The sequence below is a fragment of the Urocampus carinirostris genome, chromosome 10 (genome assembly GCF_059441175.1).
Source record: "Urocampus carinirostris isolate Australia breed hairy pipefish chromosome 10, RoL_Ucar_1.0, whole genome shotgun sequence".
NCBI lineage: Eukaryota > Metazoa > Chordata > Actinopteri > Syngnathiformes > Syngnathidae > Urocampus > Urocampus carinirostris.
In genome coordinates this window covers 33160088-33179167 of record NC_142358.1, presented here as the reverse complement: position 1 = coordinate 33179167, position 19080 = coordinate 33160088, and the positions used below count along the sequence as shown (strand labels likewise).

General features: G+C 39.7%; 1 protein-coding gene across 1 annotated transcript; it reads left to right on the top strand.

Moving 5' to 3' along the window:
• The first annotated feature begins 2947 nt into the window (after positions 1–2947).
• Positions 2948–17788, top strand: LOC148358779 (uncharacterized). Its single transcript, XM_088346103.1, has 8 exons — positions 2948–3231; positions 4666–4874; positions 8233–8478; positions 10754–10891; positions 10980–11043; positions 11137–11261; positions 11367–11442; positions 13299–17788. The coding sequence occupies exons 1-8, from the start codon at positions 3045–3047 to the stop codon at positions 14528–14530; spliced, it is 2277 nt and encodes a 758-aa protein (XP_088202229.1). The 5' UTR covers positions 2948–3044; the 3' UTR covers positions 14531–17788.
• Positions 17789–19080: the final 1292 nt, after the last annotated feature.

Below are 19080 nucleotides of genomic sequence, written 5' to 3'. Positions count from 1 at the left end.
TTGCCCAGCCTTTTACATTTTTTTGTGGAGATTTGAGACCATTGTTGCATGTGCAAGGCCGATACAATGCAGTCCGTTAATTGGATTCTGTCCAGGAGATATTTTTAACTACTGTTGACAGGTTGTTATACCAACAGTAACCATTTTTCCTGTAGATTTCTAAATAATCCTCTATATGGAAGCTCATTAAACAATCTGTTAATTGTTGAGACACTTTATGAGGAAAAGCCACAGCAGACACTTTACCAAAAAACAAACTTTTTACCCTGAAGCTCTAGCAAAGCACCTAGAGCAGTTTGATTGAATAAGCGGTAGAAATGGGCGGAGCTATAACAGGACAGGAAGCGCATTCCTGTTTGCCCAGGGCAGTCTGCACTGTATGCTGGTATCCTCGTTTGCAATATTCTGTGACATTTAAAAAAAAAAAAACTGTGTCCGTACCTTGTTTTGAAACCACTGAGGACAAATGAGCCTCAACACTTTTTAAGATAGGTTTATTGGTTTATTAAGATAGGACACAGGCTCTGTCATTATTATTAATTCATAGGTTTTATCAAACCCTCATACATCAAACAGTGATGTTCCAGGTGATACTCAAGCTATGTCAGTTGAGTCAACTGACGAGTATTTAAAAAATATAAAAAATGGCATGTTTATATAATAGCGCATGTATTTTTTTTACTTATCATTTAAGTCAATATTGTTTTTTTTTCATGAATTATTTTTTTTCCCTTTAAATTGACTCTGGAAACCTTTGCAAGTGAGCCAAGTTCATCCTGACATTTTGCTCGGAACGCAAATACTGTGCTCCAGTGACCATCAAATTATGGATACAGCCCACCCCCACATTTGGTCCGGCCCCCTGAAAAATTCTGAACATTCTGACGCACATTTTTTTTCACCTTAAAAATAATTCAAAGTTTAGGTGTGCGCAGCCCAGGTTGTGGCGGTGAGAGCGCCAAACTCTTACCACTGGACTCCTGGTGATAGATGTGAAACGTACAGCAAAATTAACATTCGTCTCTGGTACTGTGACTAGAAATAGTGTGACAATATGATTAAATCAACTGCCTTTTCACAACTTATCTATACCTGTGGTTTTCAAATTGTCTTACTTCAGGACACACCATCACATCCCATGTTGCAAGCTGCAACCCAAACCAGAAAACAATTCTACTTCCCAAAATTATTGAATGAAAGGATTGTGCAGTCTAAAACAGACATTGTAGAATATATTCACACTTCTAAAAACAACAAAATAAACCTCAAAATGACCAGCAAAACGAAAACGACTGCAAATAATAATATTCTCTTTAATGCTAAATTAACGGCAAGTTGAATGAAACCTAAAATGCTTCTCTTCAAATGTTTTGTCTTCAAGATAATAAAATCCCTACCTTAAAATTCTCTGCTTATCTGCGTTTTGTCATGCTCAACATTAGTAAAGAAAACGGAAAGGTTTTTTTCTGTGGCGCAATACTTTCGCAAGGCACTGAAAATCCTGAGGGTACTGCTAAATGAAATGTGCTGATTTGGTGCCACTCCTTCTCAAGGTTTCTTTATTTTCCTCATGCCAAGGTTTTTGAGTTTTTCCTTGCCCTCATGAAGGTTTTAGATCGGGGGATGGTGTAATATGGGTCTGTACAGTCCTTTGAGACTTCTTGTGATTAAGGGCTATACAAATAAACTGTACTTGACTTGACTCATGCTGAGTTTTGTGTGAAATAGCGAGTGAAGGGCATTACCGTGATCTACTATTAAGGAGTGTCATTGACCCGCTTTTGGGTCATGACCCACCAGTTGAGAAACACTGATCTATACCACTGGTAGTGCAGTGACTATTAAGCTTAACCTGGACCTGTTAAGACAGCAAAACAGATACTTCCTGTTCCAAGGACCTTTATTTGTGATTGTTATTTATTTCATTAATAGCTCTACTCTTTATTTTCTGACTTTTGATCAGTGAAGTAATTTGATGGTGACATTCTGGAAAACGATACATTTTTACAATTCAGATTCAGATATACTTTATTGTCATTCTTGTACACGTGTATACAGAACGAAATGTCAATACATCTGACCCGCACAGTTTCCTTGAATGTACAGATATAAATAAATGTTGTACTGAGTTAGAGTATTGAAGTACTAATAATATGCTAAATAATTATAGCTTTGTATAGTATTATACAGTAGTGCAAAGAGTGCAAGAGGAGCAGCTAACCAGATGTGCAAAATGGGCGGTCAGGTAAACAAGTCACTATACAATAACAATAACACTGGAGTACGATAGTGCAGAGGAGAACAGATGTGCAAAGGAGCGGCTAGGTATAAGAGAACTAGCCAATTAGCCAATCCTGCAATCCTCTCACTTTTTCTGTTCCACACAGGAAAATGTTTAGGGACTCCCGTACTGCATTTATAACTTCGTTGTGTTTTTTTTTTTTGGTTTGAACAATTTTAATGACACTAGTAACATCAAATAAACAATGTGAGGTATGAACAATTTTTCTCGACAATTTTAACAGCAATTAATCATGTTCACAATTTCGTTATATGACGTTTTAACAATTTTTTAACAGCAATTAAACATACAATTTCATTATATCATATCCCAAACAATATGAGTTTTTATCGACACTTTTAACAGCAATTAAATACTTTTTTTTCTTTTGGTTTTTAGCAAATAAACAATGTGAGGTTTTGTGGGTTTAAAAAAACGTAATCCTGTAGTAGTAATGAAATCGGAAGAGGTCCTCGTTGCAACACTTACCCGCCAACCCATGACGTCACACCACATGTATGACGTCACCTGCATCGTCTACCTGTATTAAGAATAGGCGTCGTCTGTTTCTGTGCTCTGATATGAGGTTACAACCGATGGCGTCACGAAAAGCGACACTGAAGTCGGATTGAGAGCTTCACAGTAAAGTTAACCGTCAATCGGATTTGGCGTGCGTGTGGCCCCTTCTTGCGCCGTGCACATTCTTATTCTTTAATTTGCAATGCGTCTTTAGAAGGGAGCAAAAAGCCGCTGCAAGGGAGCGATGAGTGTGAACCAACGGGATTTTGTACCGAGGTCTGGAGCTGAGGGGGACGCTGCAAGGAGCGCCAAAGACTTTACACAAACATGTACTCTTCCTCGACTCCTCTCCGCCCAACGCTCTTTGCAAACTAAGTCATATGGATACAAAGCTCAAGAGGACAAACTGAATCCTTACAGGCGAAGTGAAGGTATTCGAATGAAACACGAGTGGAACTATAAATATTGCATACCTGTCAGCCTCAGCCACTTGATCCCCTTATTAATGATTGCAATTCGCCGTAATAAAGGTGGGGTGCGTCGTTTGAGGTGCCCTGAAATAGTTGAATGTGGAATATTTTAACACTGAGTTCAAAAAACCTTTACATACATTTTCTCCCCACTGTGCCTATCTGCCTCTTATGATTCTTTCAACAATGCTGCACAATACATTAGGTAGAAGGAATTTATCCCCCTGATAGAGGGTGGGGGGGGTTGGAGATTGACTTTATGCTTGTCATTGCATTTTTTGTTAGTGTAGCATGAAAATGGTGAAAGTTGGAAAAAGCCAGTTTCAAATACACTCCAAACGCCAACCCAAACCTACGGTGGCCGAGAGGTGCAAAACACTTTGTGTAAAACGTGTTTACATTTTAGAAAACATAATTACAAGTTTTGAAACAAATGTACATTCTAGAGAACAACTCGACAAGACACAAAAACACTTTTAAAAATCCTAAAACACTTTTATATATCATAAATATGGCTAATACTGTATGCACTGCTGTAGCATGTCCAGTTTCTCGCTCTGATCTTCGACAGTATTTGTCCAAGGACCGACCCCACGAAAAGTAAAACTGCTTTAAGCAGCTCATGCTTTCGGTACAAAAATGGGCAAAACATAAAAGATTTGGCCGTCCATGTCCTTGCAGCTCGTGTTTCCACTTCAACATTAGCTTCTCGCCGTCACTTCCGGGTGAGCCCTAGAGTTCGGACATTTCCTTTCCGGTATATTTTGAGATCTAAAAGTGTTTTGTGTCTTTTCAAGTTGTTCTCTGAAACGTACATTTGTTTCAAAACTTGATTTTTGTTTCTTTTTTATGTGTAAAAGTGTTTCCTAAAATGTAAAAGTGTTTTAAGCAATGCAAAAGTGTTTTGCACCTCTCGCCCACGGCACAAACCCCCAAAAAGATAAGAAAAGAAGAGTTTAGTCGAGCGCGTCTAAGAAATGCACATACTTGATAAATGAGATGACCGAGGCTGCTATCATGAATTTAAGCCAGGGGGTGGTGGCCGAGAATAACAAAGTTGCAAATTTTGAACAGCAACTTTAAACGATAATAAACCTTACAAACACAACGTGGAACCTATTTACTCACGGCGAGACAGGCTTTTTAGAATAAAACACAACACAAACAACTCTTAGCATCTTTCTTAGTTATTTGTCCACTTGCAGTAAGTTTAATGTTGCTTATTATACATAGCAGTGTATTTCAATTATTTTTCCCTGTACAAGAATTGTTATATGTCGTAAATATTTTGAAATATAAAAAAAAAAACAGAAAATATAGGGAAAACATATGAGTTGACAGGTATGATGTTATCTCCACGTTTACTGTATGGTGTAAAACGTGTGACCCATCTAGCCGCAAAGCTGAAGTTGCCACCAATCCGAGACCCCGTAAAGTTGAGGGAGGTGTCTGCAAACAACATGAAGGAGCTCAAGAACCAGAATTATGTCTTACAACAGCAGTTGAAGGATTCCAAGTCGGAAAACAAATTGTTGAAGAACGTCTTGCATCGTCACACAGTAGCTCTGCAGCAATACCAAGATTTGGATGGGAGCATTGCGCAGGTTGGTTTTTTTCCTTTCTGCATGTTTTTTGCTGTTTTATATGGCTCATATAAAAAATTGACTGCATATAAAATGGCCTCAGATCACTTGACAATTGAATTGCCATTTCAAATGGTGGACACTGGCTGTACAAATTCAAATATATAACTGTCTATCGATATACTGAAGCCTTATCTTGCTAAGAGGCCTGACAGCATACACTGGTTTACCCCTTGTGCATCATATGCTTAGATACCAGTCCTTCTTAACTATGCTTCGACATTCACATCCATTCCTAGCACACACTCTTGCATCCATTAAATTAATCGGGCTCACACCCAGAGCACGTTTCACTACATACGCTCAGTCAAACAACCTACATCCGTTCTTTCTACATGTCCATACAATCTCAGAACCTTTCATCAACCCTCTCACAAGCTCTCTCACCACACCACTTCTTCTCCTTGTCCTTACTTCCTTCTTTATTAACCTATCCAGTCATGTCACTCCCCACATACTAACCAAACATCTCATTTGGAAGACATTTAACCTATTAGGCTCATTTACTCTCAAAGACTACGACTCTGAGCCATACATCACTGTTGGTACCAAAACACCTTTATACAATCCTCGCTTTGCATCCATTCGCAGATCTTTACATTTGAACAAAGCGTTCAGCACACCCATTGTCTTGCACCCTTTACCCACTCTCTTTTTCACATCCTCCAAACCACCACCATCTGCAACGTACAAAACCAAATACTTAAAAGCATCTACCTCCAGCAACCTTACACCATTTAACAAAATTTCGAATCCACGTACCTCACCACTTCTCAAACACCTCAATACCTTACTTGTGTCTGCATTCACGTTAAGCTGCCTTCTCTTACACACTCTATCAAACCTCACCACCAAAGCACTAAGTCCTGCTTTAGAGTCAACCACCAGAGCAGTGTCATCTGCAAACAACAGCTAACTCATGTGCAACCTAACCCGGGGCGGCAGTGGCTCAGGAGGTAGAGCGCTCGTCTTGGGATCAAGAGATCGCAGTTCGAATCCCGGCTCCTCCGTGTTACATGTCGAAGTGTCCTTGGGTAAGACACTGAACCCCTATTACCCCCAATAAGCAGCCTTACATGGCTGCACGGCCGCTATTGGGAAATGTGAAGCACACTGTAAAGCGCTTTGGGAAGTCTTGACTTGAAAAGCGCTAGATAAATGCAGATCATTTCATTTCATTTTCATAACCCCACACACTATACCTGCTCTCCCTGCTCTTACACGGATCTCACGCACCACTTCATCCATATACAAATTGAACAACCAAGGTAACATAGCACACCCTTGCCTCAAACCCACTCTTACCGGAAACCACCCGCTCACCTCTCTCCCCACATCCACACAAGCTCTACTATCCTCATTCAAGCTTTGCACAGCACACAGCCACCTGCCACCCATCCCATATATCCTCAACACTTGCCACAATTCTTCCCGATCGATCTTGTCATATTCTCTTAATCCACAAATCCCCAATACATCACTTTTCCTTTCACTGTGAACTTTTCACAGAACTGCTTCACTGCAAATATCTAATCTCTACATCCCCTTCCTCTTCTAAACCCACACGTTTTCGCCCCAAGTACTATTTCTGTCTTATCCCTTACTCTTACAATCAAAATCCTGCCATAAAGCCTTCCTACCACACTCAACACACTTAAACCTCTTGAATTACTACACAACAGCCTGTCACCTTTCTCCTTGGATTTTTCTAGATACAAGAACAGCACAAGAACCTTAACCCACATCAATCTTGAGGGCCCCTCCTTCCATTCCAGTACTCTCTCTGTCACTCTCTCACCAACAAAGGCACACATTCCCAATCCCACCCTGTACTCACAGCTGACACTCTGCCTACCACATCGCCAAAACACACCTCAACACTCCCTCTCAACTTACTCTCCATCATACTACAACCAGGCATATTTCAGCGCCCCAAGTCTTAGAGTGGTTGAGGGCACCCCTCTCTCACCCTCTGTGCAATCTTGATTCTTTCTGGGAAATTGATACAGAGGAGGGTATTCAAGCCCCCTCACTCCGCCCCTTTCAGACGCATCCAGGAGATACAGTGGTCCAATTCTCGTTTTCTACAGCATCACATGGGTGTAAGCATATTACTCACGCCACATGCCCCGATCAGCACCCTTCCCACAAAAGGAATTCAAATAGTTCCCCGATATCATAACGATTTAGCTTTGCCTAGTATTTAATACAACATTATTTTTACACGCGCTATCATTGATGTTATTGCTTTTATTAAAATCCATGACTAATTTTTGAGTTTGCAAATACATATTTTCCGACATTTATTTCGAAATGACTGATATATTGTGGCGAAGTCCATGACTCTACAGTTTCTTCCATAGCATCAAACAACCACTCAAAGACAGAAGCACAAATATACTGTGATAGTCCAGGGTTTGTGCTCGTCTAGGTAAAATACTAAAGTAAGGGGCAATATGTTTGTTTCTTTCCAACCTTTTCTGTATTTATTCATTCATTCATTTATTTCCGATTTGCTTAACCTCACTAGGGTCAGGGCGTTAATGCATTCAGCCAAACGTTAAAAGATATTCTGTTAACACTTTAAAAGCAAAGTGGCAATATTTTTGTTTCAGTCCAACCTTTTCTGTATTTATTGTCACTTGTATTTATTTGTTCAGCACTTAATCACAATGGAGTCTTAAAGTGCTGCACAGACCACATACTATGGCAAACTAGACTAGTATTACACCATTCCTTGATCTAAAACCTACATGAGGGCAAGAAAAAACAAACCTCAGCATGAGGAAAGTTAAAAAACCTTGAGAATGGACCGCGTATGAGGTAATCCCAGGGTGACCGGGCTGCAATGGATGTTGCATTGATAAACAATAAAAATAAGATAAAAATAATTAAAGTATGATATAAAATAAAGAAAAAAAAAGGATGACCAGGTTACAATGGATGTAGCATCAACCAACAATAAACAGACATTGTCAACATGAAATATTGGTCATTAATAATCTATAGAACGTAAGTGTGTTTTCATTCATTCATTTTACAAATTGCTTATCCTGACTTGGGTCAGAGGGTTTCTGTATTTAACCAAACGCCAAAATATATTCTGTTAATACCCTAAAAGTTGGGTTTGTTGAAGGTTCATTTCAATCTTGAAGATACTTATACCCTGTGCAAGGGCACTGAATTCGAGTATGAACAGTTTGTCTGGCAGCTATTCCTGGACAGATGTCTCCTATTCCCCAAAGTCATCATTGTTCAAATATGGAGCTATGTGTTCATTCATTGTCTATATTCCCAGACTTCTACTTGAATTTCCTAGATACAAGAACAGCACAAGAACGAAGTGAAAGCTTTGCGAAAGTTGCTCGCTGAGACTCGCTCGAGCCGTGACAAGCTGGCAAGGAAGCTGCAAAACACGGAGAGAGAATTGGTGGACTGCAAAGACAGGATCGGTCACCTCCAGTGGAGGGTGAACCAAAACCCAAACCTTCTGGAGAAGGAAGAACTTACCCGTAGACTCACTGAGTTTACCATACTGCTGGAGGAGAAAGACAGGAGGATACAGGTATGTGGATGAGATACATCGGCCACAGTATCATCCATCTATCCATCCATCCATCCGTTTTTCTTAAATTATGCTGCAGGTATATCTAATTGATAGTTTAGTCGACACTCAAAATAAGAAGAGAAGACATCAATAGAACAGGAGAGGACCCAAACCTACGATAAGAAGTCTTAACTTGTTATAAATTGATAGTTTAGTCGACACTCAAAATAAGAAGAGAAGACATCAATAGAACAGGGGAGGACCCAAACCTACGATAAGAAGTCCTAACATGTTATAAAAGGTCCTCCCCGAGCCCCAACTTCTTATCAAATTTCCTAGGTTAAAAAAAAAACAGATCAGCAATGAAGGGTATGGAAATCAAAGAAACGTTATTGACAGATAGTGACAATGATTTAAACAGTGCATAATGGTAAAAATGAGTAGCAACAGAGATGAATAATAGTCAAAACAATGGAATGGGATCCAATGCAATGCCTTTTACATGTGTCCAATATTAAAAACACAAATAAGCACAATAAACATAACGCTTATTTTGGTGGCTAGCGATTATCCTGTTCGTCAAACAACATGTGATTTTGGCAAAAAAAGTATTGAATCAGCTACAAATTGTGCAAATTCTCTTATTCAAAGATTTGACAAATTATTTTAAATCCTAAACTGTTTGTATTATCCCCATAACTGATTAATAACACTCTGGAGTAACCACAGAGCTGCCATGTATTATAAATTGTATTTTATTTTAAGGAAGAAGATTTTCAAAAATAAATCGTAGTGGCATTTAGGTCTCCATTTTAACTTGAAAGGGCTTCTTCGACAATGTTATCACTTAAAATAACTGCAAACAACAAAGAGTTGACCGTTAATAATGTTATTGTAGAAATTTGGTATGAATGAAACTGTTTAATATTAGTTGCAATCAATGGATTTAGTTATTAGAATGTATATAAAAATGGATAACTGATTTCAAGAAGGAATTGTGATACTGATTGATCCCTCTTGATCGCTTTCTTTGTCTAAAGATGCACTGGAAGTGGATTGACCTAACCTTTATATTTAAACTAACAGGAGGCCTAATTTTTTATTTATTTATGTTGTTTTTTTCTAGAAAATGTCTATTTCGTAATTTGCTATAACCTATTGTAAACTATATAATATGCATAGTATTTGGTAGCTCCATGTTTCGTAAAAAATGCATTCTATTAGTGTTGGGCCAGCAATGCCTTCTCTGCAGGCCTGAAATTTATTTCCATCATTTGATGTTGTTGTCCCTGGTTGCGCTGCTTCAAAATGTGTGCTATTGTATTTGGAATTTAAGCAACAACATTTAAGCTTGTTGTTATTGCTAGGCTCATAAATATACTTCTCAAAAAATCTTAAAAGGCTGTGTCCAGTCATATCAGTCTTTGAAAAAGTCATCAGATTCCGATTTGGCGCCTGAAAGCCTCCTACATGGCCTTGAGAAATGTCACAGGTTTCACAAACTATGATTGTCTAGTGGTAATCCACTAAAGCAATCGCACCAAAAGCCATTAAATTTGAAGAGAGAAGCTGCACAAAGAAATACAATTTATTGGGTTTGATCGAGTAGCAAAAGGTTGGACAACTCCATAGTTAACAAGCCTTTCGCAGGAAAATATTTTGTCCGCACCTGAGGTAAGATGTTGAGCACAATCCCAATTCCGACCCAATCTAAATTTCGACCCGTCATTCATTGTTCTTGTTTATGCAGTCTTCCTTAACTTTTCTGGATTTTGTGACAAAAGACAGGCTTTTCGTGTCACGCATCGTGTTGCCGGCTCCCCGAGTGGACCGCAATCGGGGTGGGGGCTTCTGTGGCATCAGACCCAGGCATGCGTCAGGGCCAGGGTCAGTTCAAATCACTTCTCCCCCACCCGAGTCTTCACAATTTAGGAAATTTCACTTCCAGGGGCCGGTTTGCAAACGGCACATCACCAATTTAGACTGGAGCTGAAAGCCCGAGTCGGAAATTTACGGCACAGCATTCTGTTAGCTAACTAATACATGGCAAAATATTAACCATTTTCAAAATGGGGGAACTTGCAATTGCACAATCCGAGGCTTGACAAAATACCTTTTCATACTCTGCTCTGATCCTTGTCCGAATGTCTGCCAAAATTATATGAAAGCTTTAAATGTATCGACATCAGTCCTTGCTGTGTAGTAACAGCATTTTTAAACATTGTCCGTGTAAATTACAATTGTTGAAGAGACTGTTTTATTATTTTGTTTGTTTCTCTCTTGGACTTTGCAGTTCTTGGAGAAAAGTAACATGTTGCTTCAAGGCTCACTCAATCGCCACGTGGCAACAGAACATAAAAAGATGTCTAAAACCAACGAGATGTCTCTCGGGCTACAAAGCACAGTTTGTGAATTATCTAGAAGAAATCAAGTAAGTGGAAATGAGTCTTGTAGTGTTACAAACTTCTACTGCCACACAAATATTTAATGGTATTTCCTTCTTTTTGTTCTTTTTCAAGCTGGACAAAACCAAAGAAGAAGACACAAATGATATTAATGACATTCGATTACGAAAGAAAAGGGGTACTGTTCTACAAAACCTCGGTTTTAAAGTTTTTTTAATCAGCTGCTGATATTAGCTGCTGGTTTTGTTTGACACACTTTTGGCATTTTCAGTCAACCAAAGCAAGATGGTGCAGACAGAGATTTTAGGCTCATCAGCCAGCGAAGCCGACTCTCGGCTCAAGTCCGACTTTTCGGATAATGATGAGACGCTGAAGTGGCAGAGTCCAGGAAGCTCAGTATGTTATAATTGTCATTTACCAGTTGTTAATCTTTAGCCAATTTACCAAAATTTAAGTCAAATTGATAAAGAAAATAACTATTATGCTGTTTGTGTTTTCCAGGATTATGTACCGCCAAACTCTTACACATCTGATCAAAGGGACAAGAGCACCCAGAGGCGATCCAAGAGAAGTGCAGGTGCGCCATTTTTGATTTGGCTTGAATGAATAAAAAATGAAACCGTAAATAGAGTCAGAACATCCAACAATGAGTATTCACTAGGTATGCATGATATCAGTTTTGCCAAACTACCGTTTTCGCGGGGGAAGAGTTCAGAAGTCAAAAACCCGTGAAGTTGAAACCTTTATTTATTTATTAAATTCTTTATTATACATTTAAATACAATACAATTTACAGGCTCAATCGATTCTGATTTCAGGACACTATAGATAGATGCTTTATTCATTCCCGTAGGGAAATTCACACTTCCAGCAGTATCCTTGTCTTGAAAAATAAAATAATAAAGAAAGCAGGCGGTGTTGTATCCAGAGTCACGTGATTGAAGTCCCCAGAGATTAATAGGATGGCCTCGGGGTGCTGTGTTTGTAGTTTAGCAACAGCGGAGTGGACGATGTCACACGCTAGGCCAAAGTTCGACGTCCCTGCAGCAGATGGAAATCTTTGTGTTTACATGCCCAGGGTTACACCACCTCGTATTCACGTAGATGGCGAGTCCGCCTCCTCTCCGCTTCCCGCAGGCTTTTGTGTCTCTGTCTGCCCTAACAGCGTTGAAGCCGGGTAGCTCCACGTTAGCGTCCGGGATGCTAGACGTGAGCCACGTTTCCGTAAAACACAGCAACTGCAGTCCCTGTACGCTTTGTTGTTTTTCACCAGCACAGTCAATTCGTCGGTCTTATTGGTAGAGAGTTCACACTTCCCATGATTACGGACGGTACCGAAGGCTTATATTGCCGCTAGCCGCTTAGCCTTCACATGAGCTCTGGCTCTGCAGCCACGATAGAGCCCCCTCACCTCGTCCGGTAAATGGGGAATCACGCCGGCATGAGAATTCTTCAGGGCAAGGAGTTAATTTCCTTGAATAAACGCATTTTTGTGCGTTAAAACCCATAGTCATAGGATAGAAAGTAATCCAAAGTGTAGTTGTCAAACGGGACAAAAAACACCGAAAATAGAAGCAAACAAAAGCAATAAATCACAAAAAAAAACGAAGTAACACGGAGCTGCTGGAGAGGCCGCCGCCTTTGATGTGTGTACTAAAAGATATTTTGTCACTTTTAGATTACTTTGGGCAGGGGGTGGCAACCCAAAATGTTGAGAGAACCATATTTGACCAAAAAATTAAATAAATATATGTCTGTAGCCACGAAAGAAAATAAAGGCCCAATATAAACCCATAAGAAGGGAAACACGTAAGGTATATATCTATATCTATGGGAAAACGTTAAAAATGTTTGTGTGCTGTTGTCCATCTACTTTTCCATAATAAAATCTTTTCCAAAAAGCGCCAGGCAGCCATTAGGGGGCGACGAAGAGCCGCATGCAACTCCAGAGCAAGTTTAGCGGGTGGAGAAATCCAGTTTTTTGGGTGGTAAACAAGCATCTTCCTCTGCTTTTTGGCCCTGGTCGCCAGAGTGTTTTGTTGTCATGATAGCTTTTAGAGAAACATGAAATTGAAAAGGGATCTTTGTCATACTGTTAATAAAGACTGCAACGTCATGTACAGGCAGACACAGGACAATCAGAATGCACAACACAATGCACAGTGATAATTTGCAAAGTATCGAGACCGTGGTTACAGTAACCAATAAAAACCTTGTGCTACTGTAATAGAAATGCTTGGAATGTATCTCATAATTAGTGTTGGCCGATTCAATTTTATGACCAATAATCAAGATACATTTTTTTGCTATTGGTTTTATATCTGTGCCATCGTTTTTTGCTGTTATCAGCCGATAATTAACGTGCATCCCTAGTTTTCCTTTTTTTCATCTCAAACAAAACATGAATTTAAATACTCCCTTTGTCAATTTCAGCCTGTGGAGATATTGACAATCTCCAAGAGCCAAGACGGGACTCAGCTGAAGATACCCCGGAATCGGAAGAGGGCGAGGAGGAAGAGGATCCGGACAGCGGAATCCGAAAGGATGACGACAACGAGGACCAAGATGATGGGCAGGGCGGGAATGATAATACACAAGGAGGGGCGTGGTCTGAGGAGAACAACGATGGCGGTTATGTGGGAAAGGAGGAGCACCAAAATGGAAATTATGAAAATGAAGGAATGGAGCAAAATCCAGAGGAAGAGGTGCAGGATGAAACGGAAGAAAAAGAAGACAAGTCGATAGATGCGAGGTTAGAGGACACGTTGGAAGGGACGGTAGGGGATGATGAGGAGGAAGATGAAGACCAGACGAGGGACTATGAGGAAGAAGACAGTTATAGGCATAAAGTGGAGGTGGAGGAAAAGAAGAAAGGTGGAGAAGAAGACAACAATTATGATGATGAGGAAAAAACTGTGTGTGAGGAAGAGTATGCAGAGGAGAACTTTAAAGTGGAAGAGATGGAGGAAAAGATGGAAGAAGATTTTATGAAAAAGGGGAATGGGGACAAGTGTGGTAGTGTCGAGGAGAATGAGAAGCTTAAGTGGGAGGAGAAAAAGATGGAAGGCCAGAAGCCAATGATTGAGGAACCGGAGGAGCAGGCGGTGGACAACATTGAGGTGAATGAAAAAAAACAAGTACAGAAGAGACAGCCTGTGCAAGAAAAGAAAGAGGAGCAGGAGAAGCTTGAGGAAGACATGAAAGAAAAAGCGGTAGCAGACTTCTACACGGAAGGGGACGAGGCAGTCGTGATTGTCGAAGTCAAACAACAGGAAAAGAGAAAGGAGAAAGGAGATCAGAAAGACGTTCGAACTTTCAAAAAATGCTCCTTGTCAAGCATCCTCAATGAACCCAAGGTCACGCAACGCGAACCAAAACGAAATTCCCGGCACAAAAACCGCAGGAAGTATAATTTCACCCCGGTCACCAAGAACCTGCACTTGGGCAAGCCTGCCTACAGCGGCGTGCACATGCGCTACCATAAAGGCTCCAACGCGCCCGTCAAAGAGGAGACGCTCTATTGTCGCAATCGCAGACTTTCGGCAGAAACCGTCGAGGACTTTTATATGAGCGATGAACCGTTGAGCCACCGGGACGCCACCAGTGATAGCTCCGATATTGATGGAAACCGTAATGAATCCACTCTAACGGTATCGACCACTTGAACTTCTGGGGGCCGGGGGGCTTTTTTAACACTGGCTCTCGATTGAGCTGGGCAAGATGTAAACACCTTGCTTTTTCTAGGTTTTTGTAAACATTGAGAGGCACTACTCATTTCAATGTATATATGTATATTATGACTTTACTGATTCATGACCTCCAAGGTTTGTTTACAAGCAACTTCCTGGTTTGTTTGAACCAAGCGATTTCAATGAAACGGAGGAATGGATTGACATGGATCATGGACGCAAACATGAACCTATTTCATACTGTTGGTAGTAAGGTCAGGTCATTCTTAGCCCCGTGTTTATAATGACCAGGGTTGGGTAGGGTTACTTTAACTTGATTACTTTCAATTAAATTTTGGATTACTCCAATGCCAAATATGCTAATAAAAGACAAAAGAAACTAAGTATGAATAAAATTACTAAATTTTGTGTAGGTGTAACGACCCTCAATCATGCGCGACACAAGGTTTCCCAGTCACTCGGTTTATTGCCTGCATTCAGTAAACAAAACAATACAAAAGTCAGGGCATCAGTTCACGACTGCAAAAATCTTCAGCGCGATGCAAATTAGCTGAAGCTACGGCAAGCAGACAACATGCGAGCACATTAATAGTGAAACTTTAATAGTAACAGTGAACTTAACTTTCCCACGTACCTGCATTCAGTAAACAAAACGATACAAAAGTCAGGGCATCTGTTCACAACTGCAATAATCTACAAACATTGAAGATACAAAAAAAGGGTCATCACTCAACAGGCCGCACCTCGTGGTGTGTTTGTATCAAAACATGTTGCATCATCGTTTCAAACTGTATTACTTTACTTCATATTTAGTGTTTTTTTAATATACATCATTTAGCACAATTTATATATCTTTATATACAAAAATAATTTGTGAAAGCAGCTCCTATATCTAGCAAAATATGCATTTTATGCAGTTTATCCAACTGATATTGGGCACATCTTACCTTCAGCGCGATGCAAATTAGCTGAAGCTACGGCAAGCGCTGAAGCCCATAAAGTGCCAAACGAAAAAGACAGTCGCAGATACCCATGACTTAACAATTGAATCGGGTACCGGAATAGTAACAGTAATACAACAAAAACACAGATTTTGTGAGAATTCACAAAAACATTTAAAACAATCAAATTTCAACTCTGTTACACCTGCTTGGGGAGTAACGGAATACATGGAACGGCAAAAATGATGTTGGCAAGCTGTTTGGATTTATTTTCATTTTGTTTCTGTCGCATTTTGTTAGTTTTGCCGGAGATCAAAGAGATCAAAGCCAAGAGAGAAATCTTACCACGTGTTGTGAGTCATCATTTTATTCATATTTAGTTTCTTTTGTCTTTTATTAGCATTTTTGGTATTGGAGTAATTCAAAAGTAATTGAAAGTAATCAAGTACGTGAACTACTTTTGTCTAAGGTGACAACATACTTTTATGGTACTGACTTTGAGAAAAGTGTTTCATCACCGTAAAATGACATAGTGTATACATGGAGTATACATTTGATAAAACCTTTCAAGATCACAAATATGAAGCAATCAATGTAAAAACGTGATCCTACCACCCTGTGACAATCACCAAAAAACCTAAAGGTCGAGTAAAAGTCCATTAGGACAAAAAAAACCCCTGTCAACTGTTTTAATGTTGATTCTAACAGGAGAAGATCTTAGGTAGAAATATAGTACATGAAAAACGTCATGCACAAGTGAAGACCTATGTGGAGTTTAACAGAAGATGAGAAATCGGATGTTTCTTACCAGTTATCATGATAAACAAATCGTTAAATAGATCAGATTAAATCCACAATACAATGGGGATGTTAAAGTGTAATGTTTTCAAGATGACATTTGATAAACTGTTTTTAGTATTATAGAAGGGGTCAGCAACCTTTTCGGTGTGGAGTGCCGCTTTCAAATTTTCTTGTAAATCAGTGGGCACAACATTTTATTTTATATCCAACAGAGCTGTAATTTAATACCAGTCCGGACATACAACATGGATATACATTGAAATCGTATAACTAACCAATTTATCTTTCTTTATTCTTGTTCATCAACAAACTAAAAAATGGATGTGAGCAACATGTGGAAAGGCCTGTAGCCATCCATGACTTACCACAAGAATTAACCAGAATCAACCATTCCTTATCAACAATGAACTACAATCAAAAACAAGTGATAAGGACAGCTACCATACCATTCATCAATGAAAATATCAAAATTTAAAATAACAGCAGCAAGGTAAAAGGCTACTTGTAATTGAGTGCAACAGATATATAATAACATCTGATATGGTCGCAGATACTAAATGGTTTTCCGTGCTTTGCTATGCAGTGAGCAATGTGATAACTTGCTTCAGTGGTGGTGATTTTAGAAGTGACAAAGGTTTTCACCATGTTTTAATGTATTTGCCTTGTCAGACTTATCCTTGAATTCATGTTCATGTTTCGTCTCGTAATGACGTTTAACCCTTGATGTGCGAGGTACAATATGCACTCTCGAGGCATGATGCACAAACAGCACGGTCATTTTTTTTGCACAAAGCCCTAGTCATTTGTCCACGCTGACTGAAAAGAACGAGATTTTTTCACTGGAGTAGCCGTCATGATTCATTTATCGCGCGCCGGTGTTTCTGTGGCTGGGTTAAAACACTGATCTTTCCTCCTCTGCGAGGCGAGGCGCGGCGCAGACACGCACTCACACACGAAGCAGAGGAGGAAGGGCGCTAATGTAAACATGGCGCACAACTGAAAATGTCTAAAGTTTAGGTAAAAATGTGCTTTAAAAAAAATCATTATTATTTGTATTATTTTGCCGTTCGCTCGCGTGCCAGCAGTGGCACGCGTGTCATAGGTTGCCGACCCCTGTATTATAGCAATATTGGGGAAAAACGGGAGCAAAGTAAGGGTCCCTGATCCATTGAAAGAATTCAATACTTGTGAATACAGACAAATGTTTGAAGTAGTTACAGTATATTCAAAGACAGCAACACATAGTACAGGGATGGAAACAATTAGGGATGAGAAATGTTCGAGTGAAAGCATTTGCACATTTTTACAGTTTTTTTAAAAACGCCCACCCTTCTTTGCCTGATTTGTAAAAACTTGTCATAAGTTTTAGTTTCCTTTATTTTTCTATACATTTTAATTTCTGTATGTGTACGGTTATAGTTTTGGTTGCTCTTTATGTATCACAAATTATTTTTGCACATTGCCGTTTTTTAATAAAATAGAATAAAGCAGAGGCCAGTGTGGTAATAATATCAGAGTATACTTTATTACAAAATGCAGCCTTCATGTCATGCCAATTTCATGTTGTATACATGTCGTGATTGCTGTATATATATATAAATATATATATATATAATATGTGTATTGGCGGTAGGCTGCCCTGTTGGCGCCAACAGCCACGGGACCTGATTGGCTGTTGGACTCTTTTTAAACTCTTCGCTTCCTGAAAGAACCCGTCAGACCGTCTGCGAATCTATGCTCCCAGCTAGGCAAGCTTTTTATGACTCTCCGACTCTATCCTGCCCTGTTTCCTGCCTGATACCTGTTGACCTCTTTTCTTGACTGTTTCTGTTTTCGCTCCTCCTGATTTTATTGCTGTCTACGACTACTCTAGCTTGACACAAAAGTGCCACTTCCGCGTTCCTGCTATCTGCTACCCGTGACCAACAATCATTGGACCGGGAATGCAGGTCCTGTTCTCCATCTTAATAAAAACTGAGCAAAACGAACGCAATTGGGTCCCGTCTCCGTTCCTGGTTTGTGACATATATAAGAAAAAAACTGATCAGGGACGCAGGCAAGAGGCCCATGATCACTCTGGATGAACCGCAGAGGTCTACAGCTGAGGTGGGAGAATCTGTCCATAGGGCAGCAATCAGTCGTATACAGGGTTGGGTAGGGTTACTTTAACTTGATTACTTTCAATTACTTTTGGATTACTCCAATACCAAATATGCTAATAAAAGACAAAAGAAACTAAATATGAATAAAATTATGACTCAACACGTCGTAAGCTTTCTCTTCTGGCTTTGATCTCTTTGATCTTTGGCAAAACTAACATAAAGTGCGACAGAAACAAAATGAAAATAAATCCAAACAGCTTGCCAACATCATTTTTGCCGTTCCATGTATTCCGTTGCTCCCCAAGCCTGCACAAAATTTAGTAATTTTATTCATTTTTAGTTTATTTTGTCTTTTATTAGCATATTTGGTATTGGAGTAATCCAAAAGTAATTGAAAATAATCAAGTTAAAGTAATCCTACGCAACCCTGGGACTCGTATACTGCACAAATCTGGCCTTTATGGAAGATTGACAAGGAGGAAGCCATTTCTCAAAGATATCCATAAAAAGTGTCGTTTAAAGTTGGCCACAAGCACCCTGGGAGACACAACAAAGACGTGGAAGAAGGTGCTTGTGTCAGATGAGACCAAAAAAAGAACTTTTTGGCAACAATGCAAGACGTTATGTTTGGCGTAAAAGCGGCACAGCTCATCACCCTCAACACACCATCCCCACAGTCAAA